Genomic DNA, 19,120 nt, shown 5'->3' with positions numbered 1-19,120 from the left:
AGGCTGTGCAGGGGAACAAGCAATTACCCCCAGACAGCATTCCTCTTCTGATTCAGCAGAAGAAAACACATCTCTACCCTCATGGTACACACTTCCAACAGAAAAATGAATGCTTAATGTCCCTCTGAAATAAACCCACTTTTATTCTGAAACAAATGAGAATATGCAAGAAGTAGGCATGCAAGCAGGCAGAGATACCTTTTATAAAGAAATTCCCCAGCTGCTACTGCAAGCGGACGGTGTGTGGTGTAAACAAACTGGTATAATGTTTCACAGTCTTCAGCTGATAACACATCCTCACAGTTCCTAGGCAAAAATAACAACGGAAGTTATAGTTCAGGTTTATCTGCAAATAATACTGTGAACGCTATGTCCAGCTTTTACTAGCTCTGTGGCCACGCAACTTGCTTACACAGCTAAATTTTGGTAGAATATATCTAAAAGCTCTATCAAACAAAATCAGCAGAATTTTTTTACTAACTGTGCACAGATACAGAGTCGTGCAAGCCATGATAAATCAGGCCCGCTGCATGGACACGAACATTAACTTAAAGTATAATTTAGGTTGATTAGTGGTCACAGTAAAAACAGTAATAAAATAGGAAAGTCAGGCCTCTGCTTTATGCTTAGCTGTTCACCACAGAAGTTAACAAACAAGGAGCCTTTATTTTATAGTATACATTATTTTTAATTTACTACAGTATTTTAAAACCCATACTCTATTACACTAGGCTTATGCAGTCACATGTAAAAAGAAATCAAAACACATTGATAGCATGACTGTGACCTTTCTGTGCAAATACCTCAATGTCATAATTTTTTCACTCAGCTACACATCTTGAGAATATCACGTGCCAACCAGTAAACCTAGAACACTCCATGAGAGGTATAAATATCAACCATTTTCAAAAAGGAAACTGAGCATGAGGGTGGAATAACCCCTCAAACGGACACCAGAGCAGTGAAGCCCAAAGCAAGGATTAGTTTCAAAATGCCTGCTCCTTACTGCCTAAGCAACATTACTAGACTAAGCTATTGCAGAGAATGAAAGAGCAACACGAAATCCCTTCTACAGAGAAGTAAGGGAAAAGGATATTTATTCCTGCACTCAGTCCTCAGGTAGTAACAGTTTAAAACCATCTACATCTGTGGCCCAACACCTGCTCTAAAACTGAGGATTTGTGCTCTCCATTTTCTTGGAGTGATGACTTAGAAAAATTAAGCAGCCCTTCCTGAGCTTGTCCATTGGCCTTCAAACCCATTGCATCTTTTAGCACTCTCACAAGTCACAAAGCCCCAAAGCATCCTCCAACCTGACTGAAAAACTGACCTCACGCTAGGTAAGAGTATCACTGGAGTGTCCATTGCAAATATTTTTTAGCACTGTCTGGGATTTAAAACAGGGGAGAAAGACGAGATAACACTCACTTCTCAAAGCCAATAGCTTCACAAGTATAGAAGTTGGAATGGATTTTAGCTTTACAATGTATTTACTCATATATCACTTGAATTTTTCATGTTTTTTCCGTGGTTGCTTACAGTAGTCACTAGAACAGTGAAAAGATCTTCAAATGAAAGTGCTGATGGTATGCCTTCAGAAGTAATGGGTCAAGCTCACAAGATAACACTTGCCCTCAACCAAAGTCAAAGCAGGTTCTGGTGGCCTCTTTTAACATTCAATTCCCTTAAATATATATTTGTAGAATTAAGGACATGTACAAAGTACATCTATAATGATATCAGCATAATCAAAAATATTTATGTGACTCCTCTTCAGCCATCTCTGAACTGGAAAAATAGAGTAAAACTGATTAAATAGAAAGAAACTGAAAGAGGTAACATGGTGCATTAGAGTATAAGAATGAGTAAACATTGCTGTGTTCTGTGAAGCCATGAATGAAGTATCATATTTATTAAACTTCTACAAGTTTAACAGGTGAGAGTAAACCAAAGACTGACAACAAACTGTACTTACAGGAGTCAAAGTACATGATATAGCAACTCTTTTTATTAAAAGGCTGTGGCGAATTTACTGAAATAAACTAGCAGTCTGACAAGACTTTTTTCCTTTTTTTTTTTAATGTCAGTCTATTACTTAGTTCTTTTAAAGCACTCGTTTCTGTGAAGATGTCCTTGAAATTTTCTCTCTACATACATTCAAAAAACTGAGAACAGCTGAGGACAGACAGCACCTCTGCTCTGAAGATCTACATGATCTCCATGGACTACATGCCCAACACCCTGCTCAGAGGATGATCAGCTGAGGGTTATATCCAATCAGGTTTTGAGTATCTACAAAGTCAGAGACTCTACAACTTCTCTGGAAACCTGTTCCAGTCTTGGACCACCCCTACAGTAAAAATCTTTTTTTTTTTATGCTTAAATGGAATTTCCTGTATGAGCATGCCAGCAAAATGTACACTTCTTTTCATATTTGAGGGCTTTATTCTTTATATTTTGGTGTTCTCTTCTTAGCACATTTCTGGAAATAGTGAATGCAACACCTGTGTGTCTCAATTTTAAAATATTCTTTACTTAAATTGTCCAGATAGCTTGAAGAGCTCAGCTACATGCCTGCCATCTCTTTGGGTAGAAATTCAGTACAAGTACAACTGCCTTTCCTTAGAAACTTCCTTTCTTTAGGAAAGGGCCTGGGGTCCTCATGGACCCAAAGCTGAACATGAGCCAGCAGTGGGCCCTATCGCAAAGGCAGTGAATGGTATCCTGGGCTGCATTAGAAGTGTTGCTATCAGGTCAAGGGAGGTGATCCTTCCCCTCTGTCACTGGTGAGGCCATGCCTGGAGTGCTGAAACCACTGCTGCAATGAAGGGGACACAGAATCCTGGAGAGTTCAATGAAGGGCCACAAAGATGATTAAGGGACTGAAGCATCTCTCCTATAAGGAAAGGCTGAGAGAGCTGGGGCTGTTCAGCCTGGAGAAAGGGTGGCTTAGGGGGATCTTATCAATAAGTACCTGAAGGGAGAGTGCAAAGAAGATGAAGCCGGGCTCGGCTCAGTGACAGGACCAGAGGTAATGGGCTCAAACAGAAACACAGGAGGTTCCCTCTAGCCATCAGAAAACACATTTTTACTGCGAGGGTGACAGCACTGTCAAAGACTGTCCAGAAAGGTTTTGGAGTCTCCATTGCTGGAGATACTCAAAAGCCATCGGGGCACAGTCCTGGGCAAGTGGCTCCAGGTGGCCCTGCTTGAGCAGGGGGGTTGGACCAGATGACCTCCAGAGGTCCCTTCTAACTCAGCCATTCTGTGATTCTGAAATCCCACCCTCCATGTTTTTAACTTTGTCTTCAGAGAGGTTAGAAATGTGCCCCAATTTACATTAATCTACAGCAGTGTTATTTTCTTCTTCCTCAATACAAGAATAGGTCAGATACATGGCTGGAGCTATTGTATGAAGCACTTCCTAAACAGCATAGAAGCAAAGGAGGGGAAAACCTGTATGTTTTGGATGGGAGGGAATACCTGTATGTATTACTATTTTTCATGTACTGCTCAACCACTACTCTCAGTGATACAATGAGGTTTATATTCATAACTCCCGCTCAAATGCGTGCTTAGGGGTTTTGCTTGCCTCTGGAAGGAGCAATACTGACTACTGCTACCACTAATACTACCACATTAAATGGGTGCCTTTCTTTTTTACATACATAAACCAATCATCAAACATTCAAAGAATACTTCAAATATAGCAATAATACTGCTGTAAATTTACAGCCCTCAGAATGCCAAGCAACAGATAAAGGTTAAGCCAGCAGTGCCTGCCAGTGTTTAGGTGCCTAAAAATAAACAGGCATGGCCTTCCACATACCAGTGTCATGACATATTTTCTCTGCACTTCAGTGTGAAAATGTCACAAAGAAGAAGTTGGGATATTCTAGGGGAGGATCACAGATCCATTTTGTTTTGCACATGGCACCAGTTTAAAGATTTTTTTGTCTTGCTATTTCTTCCATTTTGCTTTATGCCAAGAGACATGACTGCTACAGTTGCCTCTCTTGTTCTGTGCTATTGCTTATACCAAAGAAAACCATCAAAATCAGTGATGATTAGCAAGATAACACGATTGCCACTACAATATAACAAGAGTCCTTTTCCACCCACTATAAAATAAGATTAGCATGTTGCATGTACACTGTGATTCCATGATTATGCTGTGACAGAATGCAGGATGATGCACATTAGGACAGATGCTGTATAGCATGCCGTTTTGGTTAAGAAACATAACCCTAGGAGACACAGAATTCTTATTTTTCTTGTTAACTCTTCAGACAGAAAAGATTTCAGAATCTCAAGTTTCTTGAATAGAGGTGCATGATGGCAGAAAACTGCTAAAGGTAACTTCCAAGAAAGCATAAGTCTGAGAGGATGGAAAGAGGGTAAGACAAAGGAGAAGGCACATGCCTTTGTTCTGTGTTGGTCTTTTCAACTTTATTTTGTTTGGAATAGGCTTGACAAAGCACTACAATAACTCCACCTGAAAAGGGTGTGGTGGACTTAAAAGAATAACAGGGGAGCTGTGAGGAGCTCCATGCCATTACCTTTTGATAGTACCTAATCTGCTACAAGCAAGTTACTTGTACAGGAAATCAGAACTGGGCAGTGTAATTTGCTTCACTGCTTCATGTGCTACTTCTTTCAACTTCAAGGTAACATTTCTTTATTTTTCCTAAAGGCCACTAAACAAGATAATAATTTAGTTATTCGTATTCATAGCATGTCTCCTCATCTTATTTTTTACAATCACATGAAAACTTTTTATAATTTAAGCATATAATTTAAGCACTTTTTATAATTAAGCATTTAAGCCTTTAATAAGCTGTTTTTCTACACAATGGCTTGTCTAAACAAGCTAGATACAGTGCATTTGCCTAATGAATACCAATGTCTGCTCTGAAGTCCATGGCTTAGCTATGAAATAACACTACAGAATCATAGAGCTCAGCTCTCTGCTGACACTGAATTATTTGTCATGGGACATCTGTACCTACCACTAGAACTAATAACATATGTTACATTTTAGTTTTCAATGGCATCCTTTGCCAAAGCCAGTTTTCAAGTTTCTCCTACAGTGTGGCCCCTCCCTCTCCAAACTGAAACATCCCTCATGCTCTACTTGAGAATTGGAACAGAGATTAAGACTTTTTAAGCCAAACGGTGATATACCCCTACTTGACTCAGGCCTCCTGTGCTAAGCAGGACACTGGGAAAATACAAGTCTGTTTCTTGACTTTCAAGTTGGATTAACTCTGCTGACCACTGTCAAAGCACTGTGGTTAAGAATTAACGTATTTGTCAGCTCCATTGAACAGTTTTAAAACTATTTAAATCCTGACTGTAGTGACAGGACAAGGGGTAAGGGGTTAAAACTTAAACAGGGGAAGTTTAGATTGGATATAAGGAAGAAGTTCTTTACTGTGAGGGTGGTGAGGCACTGGAATGGGTTGCCCGGGGAAGTTGTGAATGCTCCATCCCTGGCAGTGCTCAAAGCCAGGCTGGACAGAGCCTTGGGTGACATGGTTTAGTGGGAGGTGCCCCTGCCCATGGCAGGGGGGGTGGAACTAAACAATCTTAAGGTCCTTTCCAACACTAACTATTCTATGATTCTATGATTCTATCTAGTATACTCTCAGTTGTCACTAAGGCAGCTCTCCTAGATTACAAACTTGAGAGTTTTGTCTTTAAAACTCAGTTTAATTTCTAGTTACATTTAACTAATATAACACAAAGTAATTTTCCCCTGTGCTATATACATATCCGAGCTATTTGTAGATTTGTGCCCCTCCCTCAACCACTTGTAACATTTGCTCATTATTCTACTATATTGCTGCTCTTTTCCAAAATCCCTCTACTCTTTTAGGTAGCTAAGTACACAAAAATTAATAGAATTAACTAGCAGTAGGCACATTGAATTAATTTGCCTCCTGAAGAGCAATGTTTTCAGTAAGATTCCTTGGTCTCTCTTTGCCACTCATGTTTTCTCCCTCTAATTCCTTCCTAGTTCCATTTCTTCTCAGATCCTTTGCAACATTAATACTAGCAATTATGCATAATTCAGTAACATTAATAATTTCTAATATGCCAAACCTCATAGGCTTATTTCAGTTTTGAGATCACATCATGCTGTGTAAAAATAGGAATCTACTAGCCCAAAGACCTTGGCATTCAATTGAGACTACATCCAACAAACAAGAAGACAAAAAAACACAGCTCACAGAAATAGACAAGATGACAATACAATTATGGGTTTGGAAAAAAAAAAAAACACAAACAAACCAGGTATATGCATTTGAATCAGCACCAGGATTTTTTTTCAGTAATGTAACACATTTAAGTGAATTGAAAAGATCAGTGTTTTCACTGCCTCTCTAGCTAGCATATGGGTGAGTAGCACACAGAGTAGTGAATGCCGTGATGGTTAAGATGGTCAAAACTGTTACTAATGTCCATGAAGCTAATTGCTCAACTGCAACTGTAAAACATCACAAAAATAATTAAGGGGCAATGAAGTCTTGCTACTGTAATCACTCAAAATACAATTAAGGAAGCCAGTAAAAGAGAGTTACTCATATAGTTAATTTTCCCCAAAGTCACAGAGCACCCAATGGACTAATGGAGGAAAAAAACAACTCCTGGCCTTGCTTCTTGCCAACACATCATGAAACAAAAGATGCAGCATGACAAGAGTGGCAAAAAAATTGATTACATCAATGCACACAAGTAGAAGTCCCATTTACACAAGCTGGCATTTGTTATTCTTTAAAGAAAGGGGAGTTGCTGTCCTCAACCCCATTTCATGTTTTACTTCATGTATCAATCAGCATTACTGCTCAATATATAGATACTGGGTTTGAGCTACGAAACACTCCTATTTGAGAGACAACAGCCCTGGGATTTCTTTGCTTCTGCAACAGCAGCAGTGAGTCCTTTCAGACTCTGTTTTAGGTACTGAGGCATAGACTTTTCCCCTGCTAGAAAAGCATCTTGATGTAGGCTTTTATTAAGAATCCTGTACATGTGACTGTCTATATTGTCTGCATTCTCTTCACACAGGTTCTATAGACTTGACCAGTATACTAGTCTTACCAAAAAGAAGAGCTGTCATTGAATTTGCTTATTGAGTCCCGAATTCCCACTTTCATCACTCCAGTAATTAAGCCAAATCAGCAGGGATCAGAGCAACTGGGGAGGGGAGGAGGCAGAAAGGAGGACAGCTATGTAACAGATGAGTGAAAAGAAAGAGAAGCATCTATTTTCTAGGCCTCCACACAACCTAATCAAAAACAATTACAAACTGTAGTCATTTTACTTACGAAAACTGCATTTTATCATGTAAAAATGTCATTCAGAAAACTTTAGAAGGCATTTATTCACATTGGAAATCATATTTAAGAAAAATTAGGAAAAATTGCTTCAGGGAAAAAGAAACATTGATCAAACTTTTATAGCTGCAGCTTGCATTAATGAGAATGTGATCCCTTATAATAAAGTCAGAAATGACAAGCAGCTGCAGTGCCAATACAGCAGTTGTTAGGGCAGACACAGAACAAGGGCAGCCATAACTGGTGTGTAGAATCTTTGTACTTCAACAATGGCGTGCTGCTCCTCCTAGCACAGGGACACTTTATACATACACACAGCACTGTGCTTTGTTCCAGTAGCTACACACCATGGAGAACCAAGTGTGGTAGAAATGGATGCTGTAAACACAGAAACGATATAACCCTAGCTACTACTAGTGAGGCCCAAACAATGGTACTCCCTTCAGAAAAGCATACTATGTTCATAGTATCATATGCTGTTCCGATGCATATGCTGAAGCAAGTCTAAAGAAATGCCACTCAAATCAATGGAGTGTGAAGTGAGATAGACCAGACTATAAAGCAGCATTTCAGTATACAAATGTCCTTGTAATTTAACGTAAATACCTACACCACCATATTATTTGGTCCATTAAAGTCTACAACCTCATTAGCAATGACCAATACTTCTGCTTTAAATGGAAAAGCAAATCCCACAAGTCTAATGGACAATAAGCCATGCTGTACATGGAAGCAAGCAGCTGCATCAGCAGAATTCAACTTATACTCTGAGACAGAAGAGACACTTATTGAGTCCTAACATCTTAACTGTATTAACAATTAGATGCAGCGTGCATTTTATTCTCTTTCTGCATTGAAAATAAAATGACATAAAATGTATTCTTCATATATTTTGCAAATAAAGCCATTTCCAAAATAAACAGGCTGCTCAAGAATATATCAGAATAGGATTCATATACTTCTGTAACACGAAGTCTAGGTTTTCCCCCACACTCCCAGCTTGCCATTAGCCTATCAAACCTATGGCTGGCTAGTAATTTCCCAAGAAAACAACTTTTCTGTTAGTTTTCCACTTCTGCACAACCAAGGTACCATACCCTTGTTCATTTCCTGTCAGTCAGTCTGCTGCGGGCCCAATAGCTCCCCAGTTCTCTGCCACAGAGACACGAATCTGAAAGTCCAAATTCTAGCATCAGCCTCAAAGCTCAAGGCTTCCTGCATCAGGTGGGGGGACAGGGAAGATGGCAGAGTTCCCTGAGCCATCATCAGGTCAAGGCCTGGCAACCCTGGGACAGAAGATGGGGTGGGGACATCCCCCAAGACAGGCAGATGCTCTGTTCGAGAAAAGCCAAAATGAAAACATGGCATTTCCTTTCAGAGGAAAGATAAAATGTAGTTTTCACACTGATTCGCAGCACAAAGGTTTTTCTTAACATTGGTATTTCCCTGAGAAAGAAAATGCCGTATCTTAAGCAGCTTTAACTGTAACTCATAACCTGCCAGGAGCAACTGTTTCCTAGCATGTAATTGATTATAGGAAGATTCATCAGGACTGTATCTGGATCTTGTTGCCATTAAAACAATACAGTAAATTAAAAAAGAAATTATTTACTGTGACATAAGCATCAAGAGTTTCATGGCTTGAACTGCTACTTCATGGTCCTTGTCCAGAGGCATGGACACAATTCGATCCTAATGGATGTAAAATGACAATAAAAAGATGTAACATGGTTTGTTCTTAAACATATATTTTTTGCTACAGCTAGATCATCTACACTAGTAGAGCAGAGATTTATTTTTATTTCAGCAGCTATTTCCTAAGAGACATAAGGCAACTTGATTACTACCAAGTAGTTCCCCAACCCCTGAAAATTAACAGCATGTTAATTTTTTAACTGAATTAATCATGCAGTAATATGATATTTTTATAGATGTAATGTATGCGTTCTCAAGAAATCAGCTACAGTCTACAAATTAAAAGTGACTGACAACTTGTTTCTAAGATGTTACTACCGGCACTTCAGTATGTTAAATGAAGGTAAGCTTCAAATTACAAGCATTATATAATCATCCCATCAACAATAAAGTCTGTGTACCTACATGTTACAGAAGCCAGTGCCTTGCTGGAAAGACAGTTAGGACTTGAGTCATAAAGGTAGTTCATGGAACAGCAGCAATACTCCTGACCTCCAGAATTTATTGTAACTTGGTACACATGCAAACACCTCAAGAAATTTCAAGACCAGGTTGGACGAGGCCTTGGGCGATATGATTTAGTGTGAGGTGCCCCTGCCCACGGCAGGGGGGTTGGAACTAGATGATCTTAAGGTCCTTTCCAACCCTAACTATTCTATGATTCTAAATGGAAATTTTCATGTCCTTTGTACCCAAGAACTTGCACTCCTTGATGTGGTCTACATCTTTAAGGTATACTAAACCTTTGGACTTGCTTGTTTTGGGTCTAACAGTTTTCTTACTTAACACATAGTTTCTAAATCTCTAGATTCATTTTACTTTGCACCTTCCTTTTTCTCACAACACAGCTGCAAGGTGTGGAAGTCCATGAATCCTGAGTATGAATGCTCAAGGACAACAGAGGGAGCTTACAAAACTCCCACTTGTGGGAAATAGATTGATGGCTATAGGACTACATTTCCGATCACTGGAAAAGCATGATTCAAACTTTGAAAATTCCAGATCAGTCTATATTTTGTGTGTAGCTGTTTGGGTTTCTTTTGTTTAGACAGAAATGAGCTGTCGTGTTTGGGTTGGGGTTTTTTTTGATTGTGGGATGGATTTTACAATAATCCATTTATATAGCACCCCCCACACAGAGGGAGATCACAGTACATACAGACTGGAGCTATTTCATCAGTCTTTGAATACCAATCCTGCAGTTAGTTACACAGCTTACAACCTTCTTTTAGACAGAAAGATAAGGGAGCACCACATAACTGTTTAAAACAGGGGTTAATCTTAGATAGCCAAGTTTCAGTCTAAACAATTTATTCTTAAGATATCAATGCTAATCTATTTCTTGTTGTTTGAGGATATGCTACAAGTATTTTTCACTATTAGCAACTGCTTTGAAGTACAGGTAAGCCCTGCACCTTTTGCAAAAGAACAGGAATTACCACCACATGTGGGCATTGATCATATACTGATTCAGAAGGACTGAGATATCAATCACAGCATCTTAATCTTTCTTATTCAGATACTGAAAAGGCACAGCCCCATTGGGCTAAGACTAAGGGACAAAATCATTAAAAAGGGCAGCATTTTAAAAAAAAGTAAAGAGCTTACTTCTTAAATGAGTGAGGATGGCAGAATATGATAAAGGCAGTGCACAGAGTCAGTTGGTCATAGAACAAGCTCTTACAATTATAGTGTATCATCTGACTTGTTTGAAAAGGAGTTAAGGATTCCTTCTTCAAGACTCATACTGACATGGTGGATCAACAGTGAGCCATGCCCACATCAGTGTATTACATAGTCAGCCAATCCAGTATCTACAAGGTTAGGCCATTATCAGGAGCAGCAAAAAAAAGGGACCTTTAGAATATGAACTTTTTTCTCATCTGCCAAAAAATCCTGTAAAAATATCTGGATCATTCTGGATGAAGGGTGGAAATAAATGACCACAGTGCATGCTAACACAGTCTGTGCATGAACTAAAGTGAAATAAAAAATTCAATAGAAACAGAGGGAAACATCTCTACAAAACTCCTTCATCCACTCAGTTAAGCAGGCTGTTTGCGCACTACCCTAAGCTCCTGTCAGTCAAGAAAGTGGGGAGACCAGCACTGATCAAAACATCAGACCCTGTATATACACCCAACCCAGGTTTAAAAAGTAGCAAACAGTAATCTATTTACCTTGAACCTGATGGTAAAGAGATCCATTCTGGAAACAAATTCTTTTCTGCTATAAATTCCCTGCAGTCCCAGAAGACACTTCAACCGCACTTCAGCTTGCTGCAAGACAAAGAGAAATTGGCTAACAGTAAAAAAACATTTGTCTTTGATGTTATTCACTACTGGCATTTATATTCCGTAAATAAGAGTTCTTTGTGGCTGCCTACAGCAGACTATCCAAATACTGCCTCGTCTTCTTTATTAGTGATATCGGTACTATTTTGTTTGTGTGCACATCTTACACACACACACACACACACACACACACACACACACAGAGGAAGCCTGCTGTAAGCTAAACTTAAAGGTGACATCAAAGTTTGTGTTAGGCTCCTTAAGAGTCAAACTCTCACAGTCCCTACAGTTAATAAAACCAACAGGATGCAAAAGATGCAGAAATTGTGTTATTCACCTTTTAAAGCAACAAAGAGAAGAGTATGGATGACCCACTTAATACAACCAGCATTCTCCCATACACCAGATTTTGATTACTTCCTTTCAACACTTGACTCAGACAATCATTAAACACGGACAAGGACTCCAAGAAATTCTGGAAGGTTCTCAGAGGAAGAGGTACACTTCAGAAATGCACTGGGTTACCATGGTGGGTTCTTACAAATAAAAAATTAAATGTTGTGCCTTCTCCTTTTTTCTGTTTTATGCCAGAATGCTTGATTTAAGCATTCTAAGAAGAAAAGGGTTGCTTTGAATTTGGCCTAATTAGTGAATTTAGGCAAAACATATTTATCCCTGCAAGATGTTATTTCCTAATTTTAATACTGCTGCTTCAGAGATGCCTCAAAAAGAAGTCTTTTCCTTACCCAGCTTTTAGAAAAATCTCATGCACATTGCTATACTTTTCAAATAACAAAGCTTTAAATGGCATTAGAAAAGTAATTCTGAGGATCCTACACAGAAAAATCACTGTTCTGTAAACTTATAATGCTAAGGATACAAGCAGAGACACATAAATGAACTTCAGGCTTCAAATCTGTCTCTTCATATTTCTTCCTTAATTCCTCTTGCTAACAATAGCAGTAAGAATAATCAAGGAAACCCAAGGAGACCACCTACACACAGGCTATCCATTACTACAAGTTCCTGTTCACCTGCTTAGATGGAAAGCAGAGGACAACACCTAATAGCATTCTCTGACCAACAGTTTTGCGTAAGACAGCTTTTTGCTAGAAATCTAAAATAAAAGATCACCCAGTAACAATAAATACTACTTTCTAATCTGCCTGTGACACACCAGCAGTACCTATTCTAGATTGTACTTTTATATAAATGCCTTGTCTGAGGAGTCTGTAGCCCACACCTGCTGCTTCCTACAGCTACAAGGGCTCTACAGAACAAAACACACTCGCAAACAGTCCCAGCTTGGAACCCATCACTGCACAGTGGCACATACTCAGTTTCAGCTGCCCTCAGTATTTTATCACAAGGCTTTGCTTGTGAATAGGGACTGCATTTGTGCTTGGGGAAAAGGTGGAAAAAAGGAAAACAAGTTTGTGATGGTTTGCTGAATCGTCATATAGCCCGTGGCAAGCAGCTAGTAATGTCATTTGTCAGTCAGGGGGCATTCAAGTGTAGGTCTGCAGATATAAAGTTTAATACATTAAACTACACCATCTGCCTTCTAAATTATCCTGTGCCCACCCAAAAGTTCTCAGTCATAACCCTATATGTATATGTTTAAGTACTGAGAAAATTAACCCCAGTAACTATGCACAAATAACTACTCCTACTATAGCCAGTTTTGTTTTCCTGTGTTATCAGCTGCATTATCTCCTTCTCAGCCACCTCTCCTTTTCTAGGAGCAATTCACACCTTCTTAGGCGTTCAAAACTACTTCAAGTCCTTCTAAAACTATCTCACCATTTACCTTCAGCTCCTTTCCATAGTAATGCAGGCAAATGCAAACACTCAGCTGTCTATTCTTCTTTCCAGAACTACCTTTCTAATCTTGATGAAATACCTGCCTGTTTGGTTTCTCAAAGCTGTGACAGAGTGAAGGGGAATTACGTAAGCACATTTTCAGGGTACTCGGAACACACACTGCCCCTCAGCTATATAACAATATATTTTGACCCTGACCTGCAAAACGGCAGAAAACGTCAGGGAAACAGTGAGCATCTCGAGAGCAAATAGCTCTGCATGGGCTTCCACACTGCTTAGACACATTCAGTTATGGTATCTCAGCCTCACCACTATCACAAAGATTGAGTCAATCAATAAGCCTTACAAATACGTGGTGGGACCTGGATGATTTGATGGGGTCATTGGGCCTTTTTGTCTTTCTCCTTAACACTCCCCAAACAATAAATTGGGAAAACTAGGCCTACTTCTGAATTACTCCTGAACAGCGAAGACAATTCAGCTTAACTGTCCTGCTGAGGTGAAACAATTTAAAAAAACCGCACCCCCCCAAAAAAAAAGAAAAAAAGAAAAATCACTACATATACACAGAGATGACCTGTGGAGCAGAAAGCCACTATGTAAACACGACCATTTGAAGAAAGAAGTATTTCAGAAGTAGCCATAACCACGGGATCAATTTCTATAACCACACTGAATGGGAAGCAAAACTAAAAACCCTTTCAATTTCCTGAAATTTGCCAGGAGGATCACATGGTCAGGACACAGAAGTTCATTCAACAGAAAGTTCCTGTTTCCACAGGATTTCTTTGGGTGTCTTTCATCAATGAGAGAATCTCAACAACTTGCCCTGGAGTTCCAGACAAAGCTAGTCTAATATGATAGGAGGTCCCAAGTATGCATCTCCGTTGCCTTCTGTCTGCTAGTTCTGCCTTTCCCTTTCCCCATCCTTACTCTCCATTGCCTTGATTTTTTTAGTCTTTAACTCTGAACTTTTTACACAGCATTTCCCTTCAACACCTGCTGCTCACATCAGCACTGGTATGATTGGGTCTGTATGCTGATTGAGTAGCTGTAGATTCCCTTGAACACAAATCAGGTGTCTGGGTTTCACAAATGCACTGATAGGTGGCTGAGCTTACATATAACATTGTTCAACTGCACACAGCTGTCAGATTTAGTATTAACTGCTGCTTGGTCTTCAAAAATAAAAAGTTAAATTATATCTAGCAGATGAACATGAAGTATTCAAAAATGCATCTTTATAGCAGTGTTTTGCAAGTCTTACTGGGCCAAAAAAGATCCTCATGCAGTTTTCAGCACATTACCACTGAGTTTGGTGCAACTGCTTGCAGCTAGGAAATAACCTTACACACAAAACTGTGATGTTTCATATCAGGGTATAATGACAAAATGGTATCTCATGGGGAAGAAAGAATTATCATATTCAAATAAAAGATTTTCAAGACAAAAATGTTCATTTTGTACTTACTTTCTCCCTCCCCTCTCTGCTTTGAAGCCTCCCAAATGACTGTACTTAATCTCTATTTACAGCACAGTAGAAGATCCTGGCCAGGTCTTCCCCCACCATTAGAATACTTTTGTGGTTGTTCCACTCTGGGACCTAAATTATTTGGCAAACTTCTCTGTGTTATATTCTAAAAGAAAATTGGCTCTGGGAGATATCAGTTTCTTTCTGCCCATCCTCAACAAGAGGTGATAGAAATGCTTATTAAGGAGGAGTAGTGGGAAATAACATTCAGATGTATATTAAAAGCACTACTGCCCCTGTTGCTGCCAAAAATGCCCTGGTCTCATTTTGGAATCAGGCAATTTGACAGTGGCTGCAAATCACAAAGCACAGCCGGGACAGCAACCACCAGTAGTGGCACGCTACCAGGTCTTGTACAAATGTAGAATATGGAAGACTTCTCACTTCACCTCATTCTGCTTGCATCTGCACTGCTGTGAGGTAATAAGCTTTAGAAAAAGAACCATTTTCAGTTCCCAGTAAATGACACTGGATGAGCTACGTGCATTAATCAGAGACATCAGCTGTTAATTCTCACTGTACAGCACTGGGAATGAAAACACATCATCTTCAAAAATGACTTTTCCTTTTGAGAATTCTCCCAACTGAACATGTACTAAAAAAGGTATTCTGATCAGATAAAATTTATGCAGGAAAAGATGACAGTTCTTGATAGATTCGTTGCTCTAAAAATCTAACTACTACCTTTACAGCCATGGCACAATGCAGGGAACTAAGAGGCTTCGCGCTCCCCCTCCTGGTTTTGTGGTAAACTACAACTTTTTTTTTTTACACAACACAAACGTTGCCTGAAACACAAAAACTGAAGACATTTCAGAATTTATACAGAAACTAAATACACTTTAAAAGGTGGCCTGCAGAACTACCGAGTGCCAATTTTAGTAACTGGCCATTCACGATAAACGTTACCACCCCCTAAAATCTCTCATGCATTTTAGAAGCATGAGAAAAGGCTTATTTTTGAGTTACTGTTTTCTTTTTCTGAGGGCAGGAAGGGGTTTGGGGCTTTTTGGGAGGTGGGAGAGGAGGTGGTGTTGTTCTAAATGTGCCTCTACTCAAAAAGAAAAAGCAAACTTACTATAAGGAAAAGAAAAAAACCCTTTGGGAAATTACTGGACCTTGTGTAAACATTTCTATATCGATTTAACTCCAAATGACAAATGCAATTTTACTATTTTTATAAAATGAAACAATATTTTACACGTAGCCATCAAACATAAAAGCAGAATTTTAGTCAACCTTTAATATTACAGGTGCTCAAAGGATATAGGCCATTTTACAATTCAGTAATAGCTCCCGATTTAGTCACATATAAAAATAACTGCACATACAGGGGACACACACTGCTGCAGAACTGAAAGAAATGTTCTGTTATTTAGTGCTACAGTGGCTTTAAAAGTAAAACCTGGAGCTGGGAAGAAAGTACTGTGCCAGAGTCCCACGCATCTACTCTCAAGAATTTAAACATTAGGATTCTTACAAAAAAAAACATAATTAAAAATAAAAATCACACTTTACCTTATCATACAGCATCCACCCAATGTATTTTAAGTAGCTATCATTTAAAAAAGCATCTGGGTATGTTTTAATCCATCTGCCAATTTCTTCAATGCAAGTTGCGCGGATCTCAGGGATTACATCACTGTGAAATTACAACATTTCACTATTAATATATTTAACATATCTAATATAGTAATTGTATTATTTGCAATATTTTTATCTTCTAGAATTGCAGAAGCACATATAATAATAAAAATATTACAAGTATTTTTGTCTTCAACAGATAATTAGGCCACTTTAGCTACAAATGTTTCATGCACTAATTACTTTGTAATTCTGGGCATTCTCTCAGTCACAAATGCACTGCTCTATGGCCAGCATGAAGAACTTCAGAAACCTATTTGAGAGGTCCTTTTGTAAGACAAAATTCTTTAAAATAGCGTAACTGCTACATTTTCCTTGATACTATCAGTGCCTCCAGGATGTTTAACTTGATTCTGCTTTCTGGGCAACCTGAGCAAGAGTTTCTTGGGAATGCACATACACATCACTGCTTTATTTTTATTCTTACCGGTAACGGTTTAGAAAAGTCCCTTTGAAAATAGCATTCATCATATTCTGTATCTCCAGAAGCTTATGTTCATACTGGAATACACAAAGAGAACTGAATGTTAACATTGGTGCCACAATTCACTAGATATGAAAAATCTGCATCAGTGCACTTACAATACTACTGTGGTTCAAATTGCTAGTGTTTACACATAGTATACCAATACAAAATAAGGGTTCTGTATCTACACTAGCAATTGGCCTTTTTATAGCTACACCTGGGTGAAAGGTTTATCAGGTACAAGCTGCTAGCCTGGATAACAAAGTACTTGTTTGATATAGTGAATCTTGATCTATCAAGACACAGAAAGATATACTACAACTATTAAGCAATCTTCACATATAGGCTCAAATTCTCTTTTTATTCACTTAAACAGAGGTGGAAGAAATGCAGACCAGGGAATTTTCAAAATGCACCTATTCCATAATAAGCATGTATTTAAGCAAGCCCTGAACACAGAGAAGCCCATGGACATCCAAAGCTTAGAACACAGATAACTGATTCTAAAGTCAGGAGAGAGGAAACTATGCTTGATATTCATACTTCCTGTCACCTCCACCCTAAAGCCAGAATTATTTCTTACGGATATAGGTCTGTCTCTGGGAGGTGATAAGAAGCTGTCCGGCTGAACAGGGAAGAAATGACAGAAACTGAACAGCAAGAAAGATATAGGTCATAGCTAAAGTTACAACCATTTTTACAATGCATTACTTACACAGAGATGACAGCTATCCTGTGTCCTTTTTCATTCACTGAAATTCAGTTCGAGAACCAACATTTTGGCTTGTAATTTGTATAACATATGCAAAACTGCACACCCACACCACCAGAGCTACTGATGTAAACACGTGTGTTTAAATCCATATTTGTGTAGAGATCAACGGCTAATGATAGCAATTTAGAGAAGCAATTGCTAGATAGTAATTATCTAGAGAAGCATGACATCACAAGTTAACAGCACATATGGCAGTTATTACCTTAGACATTTTTGTACCACTCAATCTAGCCAGTCACAACTGCGCTGCACCATGCATTAGATAAATATATAAACCTTAAAGAACCGCAGTGACCCAAACGCAAGCTGTCAGTGATCCCTCTTCACACTTCTCCCATAGAGGACACCTGCCTAACCTCTTTCCTTTTTCTCTCTAGCTGATCAAGTCTGTAATTGGTCCTCTTGCCACTTATCCTCTTCTTCTCCACCTCATATAATCTTTGAGCATTGTGCTTGTTGACATCAAGGTTCAGACGTACACTTAGAACTGCTGTCAGAAGTTTCATTGCTAAAAAGGAAACAAGCCCAACATAGTTAGCTTAGCTCAGAGATATGTAGCATAAATACATCCACCACTTTACTACAAAAAGGATATGGTTAACCACACCCAGTTTATTATATAAAATACAAACACTACTAGATTGTAGTAATTAGTTTTAAAATACAGTGTTTATTTTAAAGGCAGACAATGATCAAAAAAGGAAAATCTAGTTATATTCCTGGTGATTTACAACCTCTGGCCAAAGTTCCAATCAGAGAATTAATTTACTGAACAACTCTTCTTACATCCTGTAATTTTAATTTTTCTGCAAAAGGATCTAGAGTTGTGGAACTGATCTTCAGTTAAAAAAAAAAAAAAAGAGGAAAAAAGAAAATACACCATACAACCCAACAGTGAAGCTGGCCCATAAAAAGGCCAGGAATCTTAATATTTTACTTGAATTAACAAAAATTCACATTCATCTAAGTATCACTAGATGGTTTGCATAGACTTCAAGGGGAGTTTTGAGCCTCCAAAGCAAACAGTGTACTTTGGAACAAATTATACTTTAAGTGCTTTTTGTAGGGCAAAGAGTATTTACTGGCTTTAGAAAAAAAATACAAGTAGTACCTTTAGTATCATGCGCATGAAACAAAAATGTATAACAAGGAATATCATTTTTAGCATAGGAACCACAGGAGTAGCAGCATTCCAATGAAAGCTTTTTCAGGTGAAGCAGTTAATGCAACCCATTACATTAAGTAGTGGAGGGAACCAACTAAGAAAATAAAAACCTGAAAAAAATCAGTCTTGGGGGGAAGTAATCAGAACACAGCATAATTCTAAAGTTAGTCATGCCAGGCATTAAAGAAAATTTCTTTATAAAGAAAAAATTGGCCTAGATCTATTGCATCCAAAGCATCCAAATTCCATTCCGAAACACCTGGGAACAAATAATTTATATTACAGTAACATACAGCAGGAGGAAGGCACTGTCAGTGCATAAGACAGCTTTTCAATTTGGAGCCATTCTGTTTGCACACAAGTCAACAAAACTCTGTCAATTATTT

At 38.6% G+C, this 19,120-nt stretch overlaps 1 protein-coding gene across 5 annotated transcripts in view; it reads right to left on the bottom strand.

Annotated features, from left to right (window-relative positions):
• LOC130596658 (cohesin subunit SA-2-like) overlaps positions 1-19,120 on the bottom strand; it is a 57,294-nt gene that overhangs the window by 24,504 nt on the left and 13,670 nt on the right. For all 5 annotated transcript variants that reach the window (XR_008971576.1, XM_057404514.1, XM_057404516.1 and 2 more), the window contains 6 exons: positions 17,926-18,077; positions 16,756-16,829; positions 16,203-16,326; positions 11,216-11,314; positions 8,953-9,032; positions 199-306 (listed from right to left, as the gene is read on the bottom strand). Coding sequence is in view for 4 of the 5 variants with exons in the window: in XM_057404514.1 (XP_057260497.1) it covers positions 199-306; positions 8,953-9,032; positions 11,216-11,314; positions 16,203-16,326; positions 16,756-16,829; positions 17,926-18,077 (637 nt within the window). In the remaining variant the exon portion in view is untranslated. The remainder of the gene's footprint in view (positions 1-198; positions 307-8,952; positions 9,033-11,215; positions 11,315-16,202; positions 16,327-16,755; positions 16,830-17,925; positions 18,078-19,120) is intronic.

Source organism: Pezoporus wallicus, unplaced genomic scaffold (assembly GCF_028554395.1).
Source record: "Pezoporus wallicus isolate ANWC-B61680 ecotype Strahan unplaced genomic scaffold, APGP_CSIRO_Pwel_v1 contig_5787, whole genome shotgun sequence".
Taxonomy (NCBI): Eukaryota; Metazoa; Chordata; class Aves; order Psittaciformes; family Psittacidae; genus Pezoporus; species Pezoporus wallicus.
This window is presented reverse-complemented; position numbering and strand designations above follow the sequence as displayed.